Consider the following 20,943-nt stretch of genomic DNA (forward strand, 5'->3'; position numbering starts at 1 on the left):
ACCTCGGTAGGTGATACTGTTGTTATAGATCGTGTGTACCGGTCGTGTGTGGTGACTAGTGGGGGTCTAGAGACCTGAGTGGATCTTTTATTATTATGTATGGTGGATTTTGATGTTATTTTGGGCATGGATTGGTTATCTCTGTGTCGTGCTATTCTAGAATGTCATGCTAAGATAGTGACATTAGCTATACCGGGTGTGCCACGGATTGAGTGTCGAGGTTTGACTGATTATGTTCCTAGTAGAGTAATATCATTCTTGGAAGCCCATTGTATAGTTAGGAAGGGTTGTCTTTCATATCTAGCCTTTGTGAGGTATGTCGGTGCAGAGACTCCCAGTATTGATTATGTTCCAGCTGTGAGGGATTTTCCCAATGTGTTTCCTATAGACCTATCGGGCATGCCACCAGACAGGGATATTGACTTTAGTATTGACATGGTGTCAGGCACTCAGCCCATTTATATTTCGTCGTATCGTATGGAACCAGTGGATCTGAAGGAGTTAAAGGAGCAGCTTTAGGAACTCTTTGATAAGGGGTTCATTCGGCCTAGTGTGTCACAATGGGGTGCGCCGGTTCTATTTGTGAAGAAAAGGATGACACTATGAGGATGTGCATTGATTATATGCAATTGAACAGAGTTACAGTTAAGAACAAGTATCCTTTGCCTTGCATTGATGATTTATTCGACCAACTTCAGGGAGTGAGAGTGTTCTCCAAGATTGATCTCTGTTCAGGTTATCACTAGTTGAAGATCAGGGACTCAGATATTCTTAAGATAGCTTTCAAGACCCGATATGGTCATTATGAGTTATTGGTGATGTCTTTTGGGCTGACCAATGCCCTAGCAGCATTCATGCATTTGATGAACAGTGTGTTCCGGCATTATCTCGACTCGTTTGTCAAAGTCTTCATTAATGATATTCTAGTGTATTTGCGTAGTCAGGAGGAGCACGCAGAGCATTTGAGAGTTGTGTTGTAGAGATTGAGGGAGGAGAAGCTTTATGCAAAATTCTCCAAGTGTGAGTTTTGGCTTAGTTCAGTGGCTTTCTTGGGGCACGTGGTGTCCAGCAAGGGTATTCAGGTTGACCCGAAGAAGATAGAGGCGATTTAGAGTTGGCCCAAACCGTCCTCAGCCATAGAGATTCGCAGCTTTCTTAGTTTGGCGGGTTATTATCGCTTGTTTGTTCAGGTATTCTTGTCTATCACATCACCCTTGATCAAGTGGACTCAGAAGGGTGCTTCATTTGTATGGTCGGATGAGTGTGAGGAGAGCTTTCAGAAGCTCAAGACAGCCTTGACCACAGCTGTAGTGTTAGTTTTGCCACCAGTTTCATATTCATATACCATGTATTGTTATTCTTCGAGAGTTGGTATTGGTTGTGTATTGATGCAGGAGGGTAGAGTTATTGCTTATGCTTCTCGTCAATTGAAGCCCCATGAGAAGAACTACCCCATTCATGATTTGGAATTGGCTGCCATAGTTCACGCGTTGACGATTTGGATGCATTACTCGTATGGCGTGTCTTGTGAGGTGTTTACTGATCATCGTAGCCTCTAGCACTTGTTCAAGCATAAGGATCTTAATTTGAGGCAGCATAGGTGGTTGGAGTTGCTAAAGGATTGTGATATTACTATATTGTACCATATGGGGAAGGCCAATGTTGTGGCCGATGCTTTGAGCCAAAAAGGTAGTGAGTATGGGGAGTTTGGCATATCTTCCAATTAGGGAGAGACCTCTTACAGTTGATGTTCAAGCCTTGCGGTTCGTGAGGTTAGATATTTCGGAGCCCAGTCGGGTATTGGCTTGTGTGGTTTCTTGGTCTTCCTTATATGATCGCACCAGAGAGTGCCAATATGATGATCTGCATTTGCTTGTCCTTAAGGACAGAGTTCAGCATGATGATGCCATAGATATGACCATTGGTGATGATAGAGTATTGAGGATGCAGGGTCGGATATGTCTGCTCAATGTAGATGGGCTTCAGGAGTTGATTTTGGTGGAGGACCACAGCTCACAGTATTCCATTCATCTGGGTGCCGTGAAGATCTATCAGGATCTGAGACAACATTATTAGTGTAAAAGAATGAAAAAGGATATTGTGGGATTTGTAGGTCGGTGTCTCAATTGTCAGTAGGTGAAATATGAGCACCAGAGACCGGGTGGCTTGCTACAACGGATGGATATTCCAGAGTGGAAGTGGGAGCAGATCACAATGGACTTTGTAGTTGGGTTCCCACGGACTTTGAGGAAGCTCGATGCTATTTGGGTGATTGTGGATCGGCTGAGCAAGTCCGCACACTTTACTCCTATGTGTACTACCTATTCTTTAAAGTGATTGTTAGAGATCTATATTTGGGAGATTTTTCGTTTGCGTGGTGTCCCAGTTTCCATCATTTTAGATAGGTGCACTCAGTTTACTTTGCAGTTTTGGAGGTCTGTGCAGCGAGAGTTGGGTACTCAGGTTGAGTTGAGCATAACTTTTCACCCTCAGATGGACGGGCAGTCCGAGCACACTATTCAAATATTGGAGGACATGTTGCGTGCTTGTGTCATTAATTTTGGAGGGTCATGGGATCAGCTACTACCTCTTGCAGAGTTTGCTTATAACAACAACTACTAGTCGAGTATTCAGATGGCTCCATATGAGGATTTGTATGGGAGGCGGTGTAGATCTCCAGTTGGTTGGTTTGAGCTGGGTGAGGCTAGGCTATTTGGGACAGACTTGGTGCAGGATGCTTTAGAAAAGGTGAATGCAATTCAAGAGAGGCTTCGTACAGCGCAGTCGAGGCAAAAGAGTTATGCTGACAGGAAGGTTTGGGATGTGTCCTACATGGTTGGTGAGAAGGTTTTGTTGAAGGTTTCTCCCATGTAGGGTGTTATGCATTTTGGGAAGAAAGGTAAATTGAATCCTCGATTCATTGGGCCTTTTGAGGTGCTTCGGAGGATTGGGGAGGTGGCTTATGAGATTTCTTTGCCACCCAGCTTGTCGAGTGTGCATTCGGTATTTCATGTCTCTATGCTTCGGAAGTATATTGGCGATCCGTCTCATATTTTGGATTTCAGCACGGTTCAGTTGGATGATGATTTGACCTATGATGTGGAGCCAGTAGCTATTTTGGAGTGTCAGGTTTGAAAGTTGATATCAAAAGATATAGCTTCAGTGAAAGTGAAGTGGAGAGGTCGGCCCGTGTAGGAGGATACTTAGGAGACCGAGAAGGAGATGCGGAGCAGATATCCTCACTTATTTGAGGCTTTAGGTATGTTTCTTGACTCGTTCGAGGACGAACGTTTGTTTAAGTTGGAGAGGATGTGATGATCTAGCCAGTCGTCTTATGAGTTACCACTCCATTTTCCCATATTTCTACTTCTTATTGCTTTGTCTATCGGTTCTATGTGTGATCGGGTTGCTTGGCTCAGGTTCGGAAAGAATTTGGTAAGGTTTGAGACACTTAGTCTCTTTTGAGGAAGCTTAAGTTGGAAAAGTCAACTGGATGTTGACTTATGTGTTAGAGGGCTCGGATGTGAGTTCCGATGGTTTGGTTAGCTTCGGGAGGTGATTTTGGACTTAGGAGCGTGATCAGAATGAGTTTTGGAGGTTCAGAGTAGATTTAGGATTGAATTGGCGAAATTGGATTTTTGGCGGGGTGGTGACGCGTTCGCATAGAAGAAATTGGGCAGGTAAGCTTCGGGTTGTTTTATTCATCCCGTTCGCGAGTGAGGTAACGTGATCGCGAAGGGTCAAGCGGAAGAAGCATCGCATTTGCGATGGGCAGGTCGCGATCGCGAAGAGTAATTTCTGGTCAAAGTTGAGTTTTGCTTCGCGAACGCAAGGCCTTGACCGCGTTCGCGAAGAAGGAAATGAGGCATGGGCAGAATGTTTAAATAGTCATCTTGTCCGCGATTTTGGGGTTTATTCCACCATTTTTGAGCGTTTTTGGAGCTTTTTGAAGATGATTGAAGAGGGATTCAAGGGGAATCACTTGGAGGTAAGATTCATGGACTTAAAACTCGATTCGAATGTGAAATCTATCTAATTAGTCATAGAAATTAAGCCTAAAATGGAAGAACTAGGGCTTGAAATTGGAGACCTAGAATTTGAGATTTGAGGGGTTGTTTGTAGATGGATTTTGATGCTTTTGGTATGTATGAACTCGGGGAGTGATAAGAAATCCATTGGTGTGATTATTACCGGAATCTAAGATATGGGACCAGGGGTCGGGTTTTGGTAATTTCGGGATTTATGCTATAAATTGATTATTTTTGCTTGGACTTCGTTCCCTTTGCATATTTTGACGTCGTGATTTTGATTTTGGTTAGATTTGATGTGAGTGGAGGCCGATTCGAGGGGCAAAGGCATCGTGGGCTAGAGTTTGGACCGGATTAAGGTGAGTAATGATTGTAAATGATGTCCTGAGGGTATGAAACCCCGGATTGCACATCGTTGTGCTATATTGAGGTGACGCGCATGCTTGATGACGAGCGTGGGGTCATGCACTATTGGGGATTTTGGCTTAGTTCGTCCTGAATGGCTATTTTACCGCGTATTTGACTAAAATCTATTTGTGAACACCATGTTTTTGGTTGGATGCCACATTTGGGTCTCGTGCCAACTATTTGAATCCTTAGGGATTTTTATTGATATTTCCTCACTGTTTGACTTTATATTTAAACTCAGTCATGCTATATTCTACTATTTTTATAACTCAGCCATGTTTACTCTATTTTTAACACTTAAATGATATTTTAAATAATATTCTGGGGTGAGCATCATATTTTACTGTTGCTCGAGTGGCTTGTGAGATTCTGACCGAGTAATGCCGAGGGCCTATATTGTGTGGAAATGCTAATTATGATTATGAGGCCGAGGGCCTGAGATTTGTACGCCACGAGGTGGCTTGTTGATATGAGGCCGATAGCCTAGTGATGATGCCACGAGATGGCTTGATATTGTGCTTGGGCCGTAAGGGGCCCCTTCAGGAGTCTACATACCCCCAGTGAGTGCGGGTACCCATTGTGATGTGAGATATAGCCCGAGGGGCTGGTATTGTTCTGAGATATTGCTCGAGGGGCGGATTTGTTGATATTGTGCCCGAGTGGCGAACCTTTATATGTTTATGTTTCTTATTTTTCTGTCGTCTACCTGTTTAATTGTTGAATAGGCATTTCATGAAGTTAAATTGAACTTATATGATTTTACATATCTTTACTGAATCATTGTTTTTAACTCTTTTACTGCTTCATTATAGCAAGTAATGTGCCTTACGTGTTTTCATATCTCTCAGTCATTTATTTATGATTATTACTCACTGAGTTGGAGTACTCACTTTACTCCCTGCACCTTGTGTGCAGATTCAGGCAATACTGATCCTGCTAGCGTGAGTTGAGAGCTCCCGGTAGACTTCGGAGTCCACGAGGTAGCTACTTGGCGTCCGTAGTCCCGTGTTTCTCCCCCTTTATCTCATTTCTATCCCTTTATCAGTTATTTTATAATAGTTTAGTAGGCTTTTCAGACTTGTGTTGGGATTGTTAGATGCCCATGACAAGTGATACCCCAGTATCGGGCTGTGTTGGGTTGTATTTCGCAAATTGTTTGTATTGTCACTGCTTACCTTTGGATTTATATCATGTTTAAAACTAAGCGCTTATTTTTTAATTTTTTAAAATGGAATTGGAAATGTGTCGGTTGGCCTTGTCTTCACGAGAGGCGCCATCACGATCGGGTCCGGTTTTAGGTTCATGACAACAACTCCCAAGTGTGGAGAAATTCGGGTCGTGACAATTTGGTATCAGAGCTCTAGATTACATAGGTCTCACAATTCACAAACAAGCTTAGTAGAGACTGAGGAATCAGTACCGAGACGTCTGTATTTTTCCCCTAGAGGCTACGGAGTTAGGAAAAACTTCACATCTATTCTTTCCTATCGTGCGGTTTGGTTTCTCAATGCTAATTGAATTTCTACTCTGCTCTTTTGCAGATGGCGAGAACACGCGCTTCCTCATCCACTAATCAGCAGCCCGAGCCTCCGGTAGTAGCTCCCACGAGAGGCAGAGCTCAGCCTAGAGCAATAGCACCAACGGTAGAGCCTTAGGTTGACTTTGATGATGAGGTTCCAGCCTAGGTAGTTCTGGTGGGCCCAGCTCAGCTTCCAGAGGGGTTCATTGCTAGCCCAATACTCCAGGATGCTCTGGTCTATCTAGTGGGCCTTATGGAGAGTGTCACCCGGGCATGCTTACTTCCTATAGCACCAGCTATCTCTCAGGCTGGAGGAGGAGCCCAGACTCCTGCTACTCGCACTCCGGAGCAAATGGCTCCCCAGTTTTAGATTCCAGCAGCTCAGCTAGTTGGAGCAGTTGTGGTAGCTCAGACCGGTGATGGAGCCGCTATGTCTGCCGATGCTTTGTGGAGATTGGACAGGTTCACCAAGCTCTTCATTACTACTTTCAGCGGTGCATTTTCTGAGGATCCCCAGGATTATCTAGACAGTTGTCATGAGGTTCTCAGGAACATGGGGATAGTGGAGACAAATGGGGTTGACTTTGCAACTTTCCGCTTGTCTGGATCCCCCAAGACTTGGTGGAGAGATTATTGTTTGGCTAGACCAACTGGATCACCAGCTTTGACACGGGAGCAGTTTACTCAGCTATTTCTGGAGAAGTTTCTCCCTATCACCCAGAGAGAGATCTATCGGAGGTAGTTTGAGCGTCTCCAACGGGGTTCTATGACTGTTACTCAGTACGAGACTAGTTTCATCGATTTGGCCCATCATGCTCTTATCATACTTTCCACTGAGAGAGAGGGTGAGGAGGTTCATTGAGGGACTCATTCAGCCTATTCGACTTCAGATGGCTAAGGAGACGGGGAGTGGGATTTCTTTTCAGGAGCCAGCCAATATTTGAGATGGTTCTATTGCAGGGGGTGGTCAGGGGTCTTACAAGATTCCTCATCATTCAGGCAGATTCAGTGGTGCCTCGTCTAGAGGCAGAGATTTGTATGGTAGAGGCCATCCTCTTAGGCCTTTTCAGTCAGCACTTCAGGTTTCTCACAGCGCTTCAGGTGGCCATTGTCCTTATATGCAGTATTCTAATCAACAGTCCTACAGTGCACCACCAACTCCTATCAGTGCACCGCCGCTCCAGAGTTTTTGGGGTGGTCATTCAGGTCACCAGGGTCAGTCTCAGTTTCCTCAACCGCAGCATTCAAGTGGATTCTTTAAGTGCGGTGAGTATGGTCTTATCCGGAGGGATTGTCCGAGATTAGTGGGTATTCAGTTACAATAGCAGGGTCCCTGTTCTATGGTTCAGGCGCTAGGTGTTCTACCGCCCGCTCCGCCAGCTAGGGGTGGGGGTATAGGTGCTAGAGGTGGAGGTAGAGGTATTAGAGGTGGAGGTCAGGCAGCTAGAGGTGGAGACCAGTAAGCAGCAAGCTGTCCCAGAGTTATAGTTCAGGGTGGAGGGGCTCAACCCTGATGTTATGCTCTTCCAGCAAGGCCTGAGGCTGTGGCTTCTAATGCAGTTATCATAGGTACTGTTCTGGTTTGTAGTAGAGATGATTCGGTTCTATTTTATCCAGGGTCTACATACTCCTATGTCTCATCTTATTTTGCACAGTATCTAGTCATGCCTAGTGATTCTTTGAGTTCTCATGTATATGTGTCTACACCGGTGGTTGATTCTATTATGGTAGGTCAAGTACATCATTCGTGTATAGTTGTGATTGGTGGCCTTGAGGCTTGTGTATATTTATTACTTCTGGAAATGGTTGATTTTGATGTCATATTGGGGATGGACTAGTTATCACCTTACCATGCTATCTTGGACTATCATGCCAAGACTGTGACCTTAGCCTTGCTGGGTTTACCTCATTTAGAGTGGAGAGGGACTCCTGGTCATTCTACCCGTAGTGTTATCTCATATATAAAGCTCGGCGTATGGTCGAGAAGAGGTGTTTGACCTATTTGGCATATGTTCGTGATTCTATTGATTCTGTGCCTATTGTTCGTGAGTTTCCTAAGGTATTTCCTTTAGACTTTCTGGGTATGCCACCCGATAGGGATATTGACTTCTGCATTAATTTGGCTCCGAGCACTCAACGCATTTCTATTCTGCCGTATCGTATGGCCCCGCCTGAGTTGAAAGAGTTGAAGGAGCAGTTGCAAGACTTGCTTGAAAAAGGTTTCATTAGACCTAGTGTCTTGCCTTGGGGTGCACCGGTGTTTTTTGTTAAGAAGAATGACAGATCGATGCGAATGTGTATAGATTACCGGCAGTTGAACAAGGTTACAATCTAGAATAAGTATCCATTGTCGAGGATTGATGATTTGTTTGATCAACATTAGGGTGCCAAGGTATTTTCGAAAATTGACATGAGATCTAGCTACCATTAGTAGAGGATTAGGGAATCTGATGTCCCTAAGATAGCTTTTCGCACTCGGTACGGGCATTATGAGTTCTTGGTGATGTAATTCGGGTTGACAAATGCCCCAACAACTTTTATGGATTTGATGAACCGAGTGTTCAGGCCTTACTTGGATTTATTTGCGATAGTCTTTATTGATGATATTTTGATCTATTCCCGCAGCCGAGAGGAGGATGAGTAATACCTCAGAGTGGTTCTTCAGACTTTGAGGGACAGTCAGTTGTATGCTAAGTTTTTGAAGTGAGAGTTCTGGTTGAGTTTAGTTGCATTCCTGGGTCATGTTGTATCACTAGAGGGTATCTAGGTTGATCCGAAGAAGATAGAGGCAGTCAAGAATTGTCCTAGACCTTTATCAGCTATAGAGATCCAGAGTTTCTTGGGTTTGGCAGGCTACTATCGTCGGTTTGTGGATGGGTTTTCATCTATTGCAGCCCTGATGACTAGGTTGACCCAGAAGGGTGCCCAGTTCAGGTGGTCGGACGAGTGTGAGGTGAGCTTTCAGAATCTCAAGACAGCTTTGACCACGGCACCGGTGTTGGTATTGCCCACAGGTTCAAGGCCATATACATGTTATTATGACACTTCTCGTATTAGACTTTGTGCGGTGTTGATGCAGGATGGCAAGGTCATTGCCTGTGCTTCACGGCAGTTGAAGATTCATGAGAAGAACTATCCTGTTCACGATTTGGAGTTTGCATCTATTGTTCACGTGTTGAAGATTTGGAGACATTATTTATATGGCGTGTAATGTGAGGTGTTCACATATCACAAGAGTCTACAGTACTTGTTCAAGCATAAGGAGCTAAATTTGAGGCAGAGAAGGTGGTTGTAGTTATTAAGGACTATGATATCACCATCTTATATCATCCGGGAAAGGCCAATGTGGTGACCGACGCTTTGAGTAGAAAGTCAGCCAGTATGGGTAATCTTACATATATTCCGGTCGGTGAGAGGCCACTTGCTTGGATGTTTAGGCTTTGGCCAATCAGTTCATGAGATTGGATGTTTCGGAGCCGAGCCGTGTATTAGCTTGCACAATCGCTCGTTCTTCTTTATTGGAGTGTATCCGAGGTCGGTAGTATGATGATCCTTATTTGTGTGTCCTCAAAGACACGGTGCAGCACGGTGGTGCCAAGCAGGTTACATTAGGAGACGATGGAGTTTTAAGGATGCAGGGTCGTATTTATGTGCCTAATATGGATGGACTTCGGGTGTTGATTTTAGAGGAGGCCCATAGTTCCCGATACTCTATTCATTCGGGCGCCGCTAAGATGCATCAAGATTTGCAGCAGCATTATTTGTAGAGAAGGATGTAGAAGGATATTGTTGAATATGTGGCTCGGTGTTTGAACTGTCAGCAGGTGAAGTACGAGCATCACAGACCTGGTGGTTTATTTTAGAGGATTGAGCTTCCCGAGTGGAAGTGGGAGTGTATCACTATGGACTTTGTTGTTGGACTCCCACAGACTCAGAGGAAGTTCGATGCAGTGTGGGTCATTATTGATAGGCTGACCAAGTCAGCGCATTTCATTCCTATGGCAGTCTCCTATTCTTCTGAGAGGTTAGCCGAGATCTATATCCGGGAGATTATTCGTCTTCATGGTGTGCCCATTTCTATCATTTTTGATCGAGGTACACCGTTTACCTCGCATTTTTAGAGAGCGGTTCAGCGTGAGTTGGGCATACGGGTCGAGTTGAGCACAACATTCCATCCTCAGATGGACGGGCAGTCCGAGCGTACTATTCAGATTTTGGAGTATATGCTCCAAGCGTGTGTCATTGACTTTGGAAGCTTGTGGGATTAAGTTTTGTCTTTAGTAGAGTTTGCCTACAACAACAGCTACCAGTCGATTATCCAGATGGCTCCTTATGAGGCTTCATATGGTAGGCGATATCGGTTGTCGGTTGGATGGTTTGAGCCGGAAGAGGCTCGATTGTTGGGTACGGATCTAGTGTAGGATGCCTTGGATAAGGTCAGGATTATTCAGGATAGACTCCATACAGCTTAGTCAAGGCAAAAAAGTTATGCCGACCGTAAGGTTCGTGATTTGGCATTCATGGTCGGTGAGCGGGTATTGCTTTGGGTGTCGCCTATGAAAGGCGTGATGAGATTTGGAAAAAGGGCAAGCTTAGCCCTAGGTTTATTGGCCCGTTTGAGATTCTTGATCGAGTGGGAGAGGTGGCTAACAGACTTGCATTGTCGCCGAGCTTATCTTCCACGCATCCAGTGTTTCATGTGTCCATGCTTCGGAAGTATCACGGTGATCCATCCCATGTGTTAGATTTCAGCACTATCTTGTTGGACAAGTACTTGTCCTATGGGGAGGAGCCGGTAGCTATTCTATACTGGCAGGTTCATTAGTTGAGATCGAAGAGTTTTCCTTCTGTTCGTGTTCAGTGGAGAGGTCAGTCTGGTGAGGCATCGACCTGAAAGTTCGAGTCCGATATGTGGAGCCGTTATCCCCATCTTTTCCCTGACTCAGGTACTCCCTTTTTATGTCCATTTGAGGAGGAACGGTTGTTTTAGAGGTGGAGAATGCGATGACCTTTTTGGGTCATCACTGGTTTTAGAAATAAATTCTGTGTTCCAAGGCCTTAAAAATCTCTTTCTATCTCACCTCGATTTGCGTGCACAGTCCGGGCGCATAGTTGGAAAGCCATTATGTGAAAAGCTATGAAAAATGATAAAAAGTGCCTTTAAAATGAATTTAAATTGACCTCAGTCAACATTTTGGGTAAACAGACCCGAACTCGTGATTTGACGATCCCGGAGGGTCCATCTGAAAATATGGGACTTGGGCGTATGCCCGGAATCGAATTCCGAGGTCCCAAGTCCGAGAAATTAATTTACAAAGAAACTTATTTTTTGGAATATATATATGAGTTTTTAGAAATGAAAAATGTTTGGAAGTTGATGGTATTGGGCCCGTATTTTGGTTTCGGAGCCCGATACAGGTCTTATATGTGATTTAAGTCGAACCTGTAAAATTTGATAAGAAACAGAAGTCGTTTGAGGTGATTCGGATCTGTAGTTGTGAAATTGATACTTTGAAAGTTTTGCGATTTTTCTACATTCATTGTTTAAGATGTTATTTTGGCGATTTTATCGGACGGATAAGTTCATATGATATTTTTTACTTAGTATGCATGTTGGTTTGAGCCCTCAGGACTCGGGTTAGTTTCGGATATGTATCAGAAGGTTTTTAAACTTAGAAATGTTGTAGGTTTTCAGTTCTGGTGCACAGGGATTTTGTGCTTCGCGTTCGCGTGGCTTCACTCGAGAACGCGGAAGGCAATATCCCTCAGGTGAAAAATTGTTCTTCGTGAACGCGGAGCTTGGGACGCGAATGTGAGGCTGCGGGGGAAGTACCCTTCACGAACGCGTCCAGGCACTCGCGAACGCGTAAGGTTAATGTCTTGAGGGAGGGGTTTCACATTTGCTCTACGCAAATGCGGCCACCCGACCGCGACCGCGAAGGCTCTGGGAGCTGAAGTTCCGTGAACATGATCCTGTGATCGCGAACGTGATGGTCAGTTGGGCCTGACCCATCGGGAATGCGACAGGCCCATCGCGAACGTGATGAAGGCCTGCCCAGTTATTTTAAATTAGTAGCAAAAACGAGCAGAATCCATTTACTTCATATTTTCGAAATTTGGGAGCATTGAGGCGATTTTCAAAGAACAAATTCTTCCCCAAAGCATTGGTATATGATTCTAAACCTTTTTCTTTCGATTTCCCATTGCATTTCATCGATTTTCATCCTAAAATCTAGGGTTTTCATGGTAGAAATTAGGAAATTTGGGTAGAGTTAGGGTTTTTTGAATAATTGGAATAGACCTCGAATTTGGGTCGAATTTTGAAACTAATTACATATTCGGGCTCGTGGTAAATGGGTGATCGGGTTTTGGTCCGAACCTTGTGTTTTGACCAAGCAGGCTGAGGGTCGATTTTTGACTTTTTGGGGAAAATGATAGGAAACCTATAATTTAGCCTTGGGATTGGATCATTTAGCATTTATTGATGTTGTTAAATTAATTTGGATTAGATACAAGTAATTTGGAGGCGACTTCTAAAGGTAAAGCAGTGTTTGAGGCTTGAGTTGGCCGTGGAAGTTTGAGGTAAGTGTTTGGTCTAACCTTAGCTTGAGGGATTATGAGTCGAGTCCTATTTTCTATGTGTTATTTGTTGAGTACGACGTATAGGCATGGTGACGAGTATCTATACGTCGTTTTCAAGCATGACCGTGAGTCTTAAATTGAAATCGTTGTGTTCTTAATAAGTACTACAAATGCCTAAGTTGTTGATTCTCTGTGTTGGGAAAGAATTATGATTATTCTCGTGAAAATTGCCTATGGTTGAGTATTGGTGCTAGTTGAAGTTTCTTTGTGAAGTTAAATGTTGGAACAAGTTTGGTTATAGCTGATTCCCTTGCCGGGATACTATCAATTCCTTTGCCGAGATGTTGTTGTTCCCTTATTATTCCCTTGTCAGGACTCTTTTGTGATTTGGTGTTGAATTGTATACTGGGATCGGGTTGCACGCCGCAACAATATTATATTTGGATCGGGTTGCACGACGCAACAATATTATATTTGGATCGGGTTGCACGCCGCAACAATATTATATTCGGATCAGGTTGCACTCAGCAACAATACTATATTTGGATTGGGTTGCACGCCACAACAATATTATATCTGGATCGGGTTGCACGCCGCAACAGTGTTCATTTATGATTTGGATCGGGTTGTGCACCGCAACAATAAAGGATAAAAGTGGTTATGGATTTATTTCGGTTTCCTTATTCTTTCTGCTGCGAATTTTAAATTGTTTTTTATGCTATTCTCCTTAGTTACTGTTGGTAAATGATATTCCCCTGCAGCATGTTCCCCCCTCCCATTCTTAACTATACATTTCTGCTTTATTTTCCGCTATATATGATATAATTGCACAGGTTTATTTGGTAGTCTAGTCCTAGCCTCGTCACTACTTTGCCGGGGTTAGGCTAAGCACTTACCAGCACATGGGGTCGGTTGTGTTGATGCTATATTCTGCACTGTGTGTAGATCCCGAAGCAGCAACTTTTGGACCTTAGCTTGGGTGGGTGCCTTCAGTCCCTATGGAGATCCAAGATAGTCCTGTAGGCGGCTACAGGCCCTGGCGTCTCCCTCTATCTTTTCTTCATGTTTCACTTATGTAATTCAGAAATAGTGTTGCATTTATTATCAGACCTTGTCTGTAAAATTCTTAGACCGTCCGTGGATTTGTGACACTAGTCTTGGGCAGTTTTTGATTAAGAAATCATGTTGGAATTATTTAAATGGTTTCATTGTTTCTTCTGCTTGTTTTAAATTTCCGGTATTTATAAACTATTGATTCACATCTGTTAAAGAATTAAAATGGTAAAAGGTAATTTGTTCAAATGGTCTGCTTGCCAGGCTTTCACTAGTAGGTGCCATCACGACTCCTGAGGGTGGGGAAGTCCGGGTCGTGACAATTTATGGATTTGATGAACCAAGTGTTCAAACCCTATCTAGATTCCTTTGTGATTGTTTTCATTGATGATATCTTCATCTACTCCCGCAATCGAGAGGAGCATGAGCAGCACCTTCGAGTTATTCTTCAGACTCTGAAAGACAACCAGTTGTATGCTAAGTTTTCGAAATGTGAGTTTTGGTTGAGTTCAGTAGCATTCCTGGGTCACGTCGTATCAGCAGAGCATATTCAGGTAGATCCTAAGAAGATTTAGGCAGTCAAGGACTGGCCTAGACCCACATCAGCTACAGAGATCTGGAGTTTCTTGGGTTTGTCGGGTTATTACCATCGGTTTGTGGAGGGGTTTTCATCTATAGCAGCCCCGATGACCAAGTTGACCTAGAAAGGTGCCAGTTCAGGTGGTTGGACGAGTGTGAGGCGAGCTTTCAGAAGCTCAATACAGCTTTGACTACGACACCGGTATTAGTATTGCCCACAGGTTCAAGGCCATATACAGTATACTGTGATGCATCTCATATTGGACTTGGTGCGGTGTTGATGCGGAATGGCAAGGTTATTGTATATGGTTTGCGACAGTTGAAGATCCACGAGAAGAATTATCCAGTTCATGATTTGGAGCTAGCAGCCATTGTTCACGCGCTGAAGATTTGGAGGCATTATTCATGGGGCGTGTCGTGTGAGGTGTTCACAGTTCACAAGAGTTTGCAATACTCGTTCAAGCAGAAGGAGCTAAATTTGAGGTAGAGGAGGTGGTTGGAGCTATTGAAAGACTATGATATCACCATCTTGTATCATCTTGGGAATGACAATGTAGTGGCCAATGCTTTGAGTAGGAAGTCAGCCAGTATTGGGAGCCTTATGTATATTCCAGTCAAGGAGAGACCGCTTGCTTTGGATGTTCAGGCTTTAGCCAATCAATTTGTGAGGTTGAACGTTTCTGAGCCCAACTATGTTCTAGCTTGCACAGTCGCTCGTTCTTCATTATTTGAGCTTATCAGAGATCGGCAGTATGATGATCCTCATTTGCTTGATCTTAGAGACACAGTGCGACACAGAGGTGCCAAGCAGGTCACAGTTGGAGATGATGGAGTTTTGAGGATGCAGGGTCGAGTTTGTGTACCTAATGTGGATGGACTTCGTGAGTTAATTCTAGAGGAGGCCCATAGTTCTCGGTATTCTATTCATCTGGGAGCCTCTAAGATATATCAGGACTTGCAGCAACATTATTGGTGGAGGAAGATGAAGAAGGATATTGTTGCATACGTAGCTCGATGTTTGTATTGTTAGCAGGTTAAGTACGAGCATCAGAGACTGGGTGGTTTGCTTTAAAAGATTGAGATTCCTGAGTAGAAGTGGGAGTGTATCACCATGGACTTTGTTTTTGGACTCCCACAGACTCAGATGAAGTTCGATGCAGTGTGGGTTATTGTGGATAGGCTAACTAAGTCAATGAATTTCATTCCTGTGGCAGTTTCCTATTCTTCGGAGCGGTTGGATGAGATCTACATCCTGGAGATCGTTCGTCTTCATGGTGTGCCTGTGTCTATCATTTCTGACCGGGGTACGTAGTTTACCTCACATTTCTGGAGGGCATTACAACGTGAGTTGGATATGTGGGTCAAGTTAAGCACAATATTTCATCTTCAGACAGACGGTCAGTCCGAGCATACTATTCAGATTTTGGAGGATATGCTCCGAGCATGTGTTATTGACTTTGGAGGATCTTGGGATCAATTCTTACCGTTAGTGGAGTTTGCCTACAACAAAAGTTATCAGTCAAGCATCCAGATGGCCCCATATGAGGCATTATATGGTAGATAGTGTCGATCACCGATTGGGTAGTTTGAGCTGGAAGAGGCTCGGTTGTTGGTTATAGATTTAGTACAGGATGCCTTGGATAAGGTTAAGATTATTCAGGATAGGCATCGTACAGCTCAGTCTAGACAGAAGAGTTATGCTGATCGTAAGGTTCGTCATATGGCATTCATGGTCAGAGAGCGAGTGTTGCTTCGGGTGTCGCCCATGAAGGGCATGATGAGATTTGGGAAGAAGGGCAAGCTAATCGATAGGTTCATCGGGCCTTTTGAGATCCTTGATCGAGTTGGAGAGGTGGCTTACAAACTTGCGTTGCCGCCAGGTTTATCAATTGTGCATTCAGTATTTCATGTGTCCATACTTTGAAAGTATCACAGCGATCCATCCCACGTGTTAGACTTCAGCATTATCCAATTGGACAAGGACTTGACCTACGAGGAGGAGCCGGTAGCTATTCTAGACCAGCAGGTTCGTCAGTTGAGATCGAAGATTTCCCTTCAATTCGTGTGCAATGAAGATGTTAGCCTATTGAGGCAGCTACCTGGGAGTCTGAGTCCGATATGCGGAGCCGATATCCCCATCTTTTCACCGACTCAGGTACTTTTCTATGTCTGTTCGAGGATGAATGGTTGTTTTATAGGTGGAGAATGTGATGAACTAAAATGTTATCTCTTGTTTTAGAAGTCAAATCTGTATTTTGAGGCCTTAAAAACCTCCATTTGTCTCTCCTCAATTTGCGTGCACAGTCCGAGCGTATATCTAAAAAGCCCTTATGTGAAAATTTCTAAGAAATAATGAATTTTTGTTTAAAAGATGATTTTTGTTGACTTCGGTCAACATTTTTGGTAAACGTACCCGGACACGTGTTCTGACGGTCCCGGAGGGTCTGTAGTAAAATATGGGACCTAAGAGTATGCCCAGAATAGAATTCTGTGGTCCCTATCCCAAGAAATAAATTTTTGAAGAAAATTGTTAACTGAAAAATATAATAGTTTATGGAAATTGAATAGTGTTGGAACTTGATAGCATCGGGCCCGTATTTTGGTTTTGGAGCCCGGTACAGGTAATATTTAAACCTTATCTGTAAAATTTGGTGAGAAACGGAAGTAATTTGACGTGATTCGGACCTTTGGTTGAGAAAATAGGAAATTTGAACTAACTTGAATATTTCATGAATTTTGGTGTTAAATTTGTTGTTTAAGGTGTTATTTTGGCGATTTAATCGCATGAACAAATATGTATGATATTTTTATACTTGTGTGCATGTTTGGTTTGGAGCCCCGAGGGCTCGGGGTGAGTTTTGGAAAGGCCACTGAGTGTTTTGGAACCTTATGCATATTGCTTGTAACGACCCGACCGGTTGTTTCGACAATTTATGCCCCGATCCCCTATTAACTGCTTTCCCCGTGTTTGTTTTCTGCTATTTTAATTTGTCGGGATGTTTAGTTTTGAGTTTCGGAGAGTTTTGGGACACTTAGACCCTAAAGGAGAGCTTAAGTTTTAGAAATTGGACCGTAATCGGAAAAGTGTGAAGACGGTCTCGGAATGGAATTCCGACGGTTCTGTTAGCTCCGTTGGGTGATTTCGGGCTTAGGGGCGTGTTCGATTGTATTTTAGAGGTCCGTAGCTAATTTAAGCTTAAAATGCCAAAAGTTGAATTTTTGAAGTTACCGGTTGGATAGTGAGATTTTGATCGAAGGGTCGGAATGGGATTTCGGAAGTTGGAGTAGCTCCATAGTGTTGAACGTGACGTGGGTGCAAAATTTCAGGTCATTCGGACAAGGGTTGATAGACTTTTTGATCGAAAGCGTAAATTGAGAGTTCTTGGAGTTCTTAGGCTTGAATCCATGGTTAATTCGATGTTTCGATATTGTTTTAGGTGTTTTGAGGATTGGTATAAGTTTGGATAGTGGTATAGTACTTGTTTGTATTTTTGGTTGAAGTCCCGGGGGCCTCGGGGTGATTTTGGAGGGTTGTCGGAAGAATTGGAAGTTGTTTGAAGCAGCTAAAGCTGCTGATCTCTGTCATAACCGCCCTATGGTTAGGTCCTGCAGGTGCGGAGTCACAGAAGCGGCGCTAGCATCGCAGAAGCGGAAAAGGGGAGAGCTAGCAGGAGCCGCAGAAGCGTCACCGCATTTGCGTAAGGTTAATCGCAGGTGCGAATGTTGAGCTTTAGTGGATTGTCACAAATGCAACTTTAGTTCGCAAAAGCGGGACCACGGGTGCGGTCCCATGGCCGCAGAAGCAGATTCGCTGGGCAAAACATATAAATAGATACCTTCGCGAATTTGAGTTATTTTTCACCTATTTTCAAACGGGAAGGAACTTTGGGGAGCATTTTCAAGGAAGATTTTCAGAGGGATTTGTGGAGGTAAAGACTTTGGTCCTTAAGCTCGTTATTATGGTGATTTTTATCATTCCAAGCATGAAAAATTAAGGAAAATCAGTGGTAAATTGGGGGTTAGTGCTTGGTTAATTAGAGAGCTTTGAGTGATGATTTGAGGGACCATTTCAGGTCTGATTTTAGTACTTTTGGTTTGACTGAACTCGTGAGAGTATGAGGATTCAGAAAATGTAAAGTTTACCCAATTTCGAGATGTGGGCCCAAGGGCGTTTTGGTCATTTTACCTAATTTCGCGTATTAGCTTAGACTTTATTTGTGGAATCAGTTACTTGAAGTTATATTTACATTATGCAATTGAATTGAATAGATTTGGACCATTTGGAATCGAGTACTCGTGGCAAGAACGTGGTTTCTGATTGACTTTGAGTTGGTTCGAGGCAAGTGCCTTACCTAACCTTGTGGGGGGGAACTCCCCCTAGGATTTGATAATAGTGATATTTGAAATACCTTGTACGTAAGGTGACGAGTGCGTACTTGTGATAATTGTTGAAAAACCCGATTTTCTTTAAGTAATTTTAATTGTGTTACTTCTCCTGTTTATACTACTTGCAATTTAAGCATGTTATTAGCTTATGGAAGCATGTCTAATTTCCTTAATTGTTTTACTTGCTCAAATTGCCTTATTTGGATTATGTGCAGCATGCTAGGCTAGAAATAACTATTTTACCTTGGTATGGAATTTAAATTGAATTGTGTATTCTTCGTGTTGTTGTTGTGTATTTACTTTGGGACTACGGGACGGTACCCCGGGAGATCCCCCTGTATGTTTACTTTGGGACTACGGAACAGTATTCCGGGAAATCCCCCTGTACATTTTCATTGGAACTACGGGACTGCACCCGGTAGATTCCCCATGTACTGAGAATTTATATTTAGGACTATGTATCGGTATTCCGGGAGATCCCCTCGCATTATGAGTTGGACTACGGGACAGTATCCCTAGAGATCCAAATATTTATATTTGGTTCTACTGGACGGTATCCTGGGACATTCCCAGTTGTTATCTCTGTGTTGAGCTGTATTTCTTTCTGTGTTTACTTTGCCTTAGTAGTAGTTGTTGTTGTTCTTTCTATCCTGTGTTACTTTTACTATTGCACTTATTTATACTGTCTTGTTCTACACTGTTAAACCTTGTATTTCATTTAACCTCATTAGTGCCCTGACCTTCCTTGTCACTACCCGACTGAGGTTAGGCTTGGCACATACTGAGTATCGCTGTGGTGTACTCATGCCCTTTCTGCGCATGTTTTTCATGTGCATATCCAGGTACTTCCACTCAGTCTTATCACACTTGAGACGAGGCACTGTTGAAGAGACTTCGAGGTATATCTGCTGCATCCATAGATCGATAAGTCCCTTTTTATTCTCAGTATTAGTATAGCCCTTCGGTATTTTCTTGTTGATAGACATTTCTTGAGTTAGAGCTTTCATTTATGTAATCTTTTAGCTTGTGATTCATGGGGTTCCGAATTTTGGGAAGTGTTGGGTTGAGATTCTTGTACTGTTATATGTCAGTCGGCATCTTAAACAATATTTTATTTCGTTATTTCGGTTTTATATTATTTTCTTTCACAATTGAGAAGAATCATCGCATTTGCGACGATTTGGGCTGGGCAGGGGACCTTCGCATTTGCGAAGTTCATCGTTGCAAATGCGACATGCACAGTAGCCGCAATTGCGAACATTTGTTCGCATTTGCGAAGGCAGCAGGCCAGGCCAAGCTTCACATTTGCGAAGCATTGGCCGCATTTGCAAATATTTTATCGCAAATGCGATACCTGCAACTGTGTAAATCCCAACTTAGATGGGATTTTCAGCCATTCTTCACATTTCTCAAATCCTAAAACCATAGGGGCGATTCTCCCACGACCAAATCTTCCCCAAGACTTTGGTAAGTGATCCTAACCCACTTTCTTTCACTTTTCCATCACATTTCATAAATTTTAAACCAAAAATCTAAGATTTCTATGGTAAAAATTGGGCGTTTGGGTAGAATTAGGGATTTTTATAAATTGGGGATTTAGACCTCAAATTGAGGTCAGATTCCAAAACCAATTGCATATACGGGCTCGGGTTTGAATGGGTAATCGGGTTTTGGTCCGAACTTCAAGTTTTGACCAAGCGGGCCCGGGGTTGGGTTTTGCCTTTTTGGGGAAAATGTTGGTAAACATAAAATTAAGCATTGAAATTGATTTCTCTAACATTTATTGATGTTGTTAAGTTTATTATGACTAGATACAAGCGGATTGGAAGTGGAATCGAGAGGTAAAGCAGTAATTGAGGTTTGATTGTGGTCGTGGAATCGATGTAAGTGTTGTGGCTAACTTTAACTTGAGGGATTAGGTATTATTTGCCCTATTTCCACTTGTTAATTGTTTAGTACGACGTATAGGTGCGGTGACAAGTATCTATACGTCGTTGTCGGGTCAGAGCATGCGAGTGAGTTCTATACTTGTGACAGTTCTATTTTTTTCTATATGTATCATTCATGCTTAAGTTAATTATGGTTCATGTTAAAAAGTTTTACTATGTTGTTCCTGATTTGGATATTGGTGAGTATTGGCTCAAGTTGAGATTTCTATTGTGAAAGTAAATGAGGAAACAAGTTGTTTGATTGTGATGCCCTTGTCGGGTTGTTGTTGTTGTTTCTGTTGTTGTTATGGTGAGGAAGAGTGATAAAGCACGAAAGGCGATGCCGTGCACATTCATACTTATGCATATGGTGAGGAAGAGTGATAAAGAACAAAGGGTGATGCCATGCACATTTACATTTATATTTATGCATATGGTGAGGAAGAGAGATAAAGTACGA

The 20,943-nt window shown here is 43.1% G+C and overlaps 1 protein-coding gene across 1 annotated transcript; it reads left to right on the forward strand.

Annotated features, from left to right (window-relative positions):
• Window positions 1-560: 560 nt before the first annotated feature.
• LOC138889644 (uncharacterized) lies at window positions 561-9,166 on the forward strand. Its single transcript, XM_070172977.1, has 7 exons — window positions 561-701; window positions 1,191-1,307; window positions 5,978-6,079; window positions 6,916-7,221; window positions 7,305-7,414; window positions 7,544-7,682; window positions 9,035-9,166. The coding sequence occupies exons 1-7, from the start codon at window positions 561-563 to the stop codon at window positions 9,164-9,166; spliced, it is 1,047 nt and encodes a 348-aa protein (XP_070029078.1).
• The last annotated feature ends 11,777 nt before the right edge of the window (window positions 9,167-20,943 follow it).

The sequence above is a fragment of the Nicotiana sylvestris genome, chromosome 4 (assembly GCF_000393655.2).
Source record: "Nicotiana sylvestris chromosome 4, ASM39365v2, whole genome shotgun sequence".
Taxonomy (NCBI): domain Eukaryota; kingdom Viridiplantae; phylum Streptophyta; class Magnoliopsida; order Solanales; family Solanaceae; genus Nicotiana; species Nicotiana sylvestris.

What these genes read in the sequence shown, in the direction of transcription:
- LOC138889644 (XM_070172977.1), top strand. Translation starts at nt 561, where the DNA reads ATGGGGTGCGCCGGTTCTATTTGTGAAGAAAAGGATGACACTATGAGG. An exon ending in AGACAGCCTTGACCACAGCT is followed by an intron (nt 1,308 to 5,977) that starts GTAGTGTTAGTT and finishes GCTCTTTTGCAG; the next exon opens with ATGGCGAGAACACGCGCTTC. An exon ending in CGGTGGTTGATTCTATTATG is followed by an intron (nt 7,683 to 9,034) that starts GTAGGTCAAGTA and finishes GTGTTGATGCAG; the next exon opens with GATGGCAAGGTCATTGCCTG.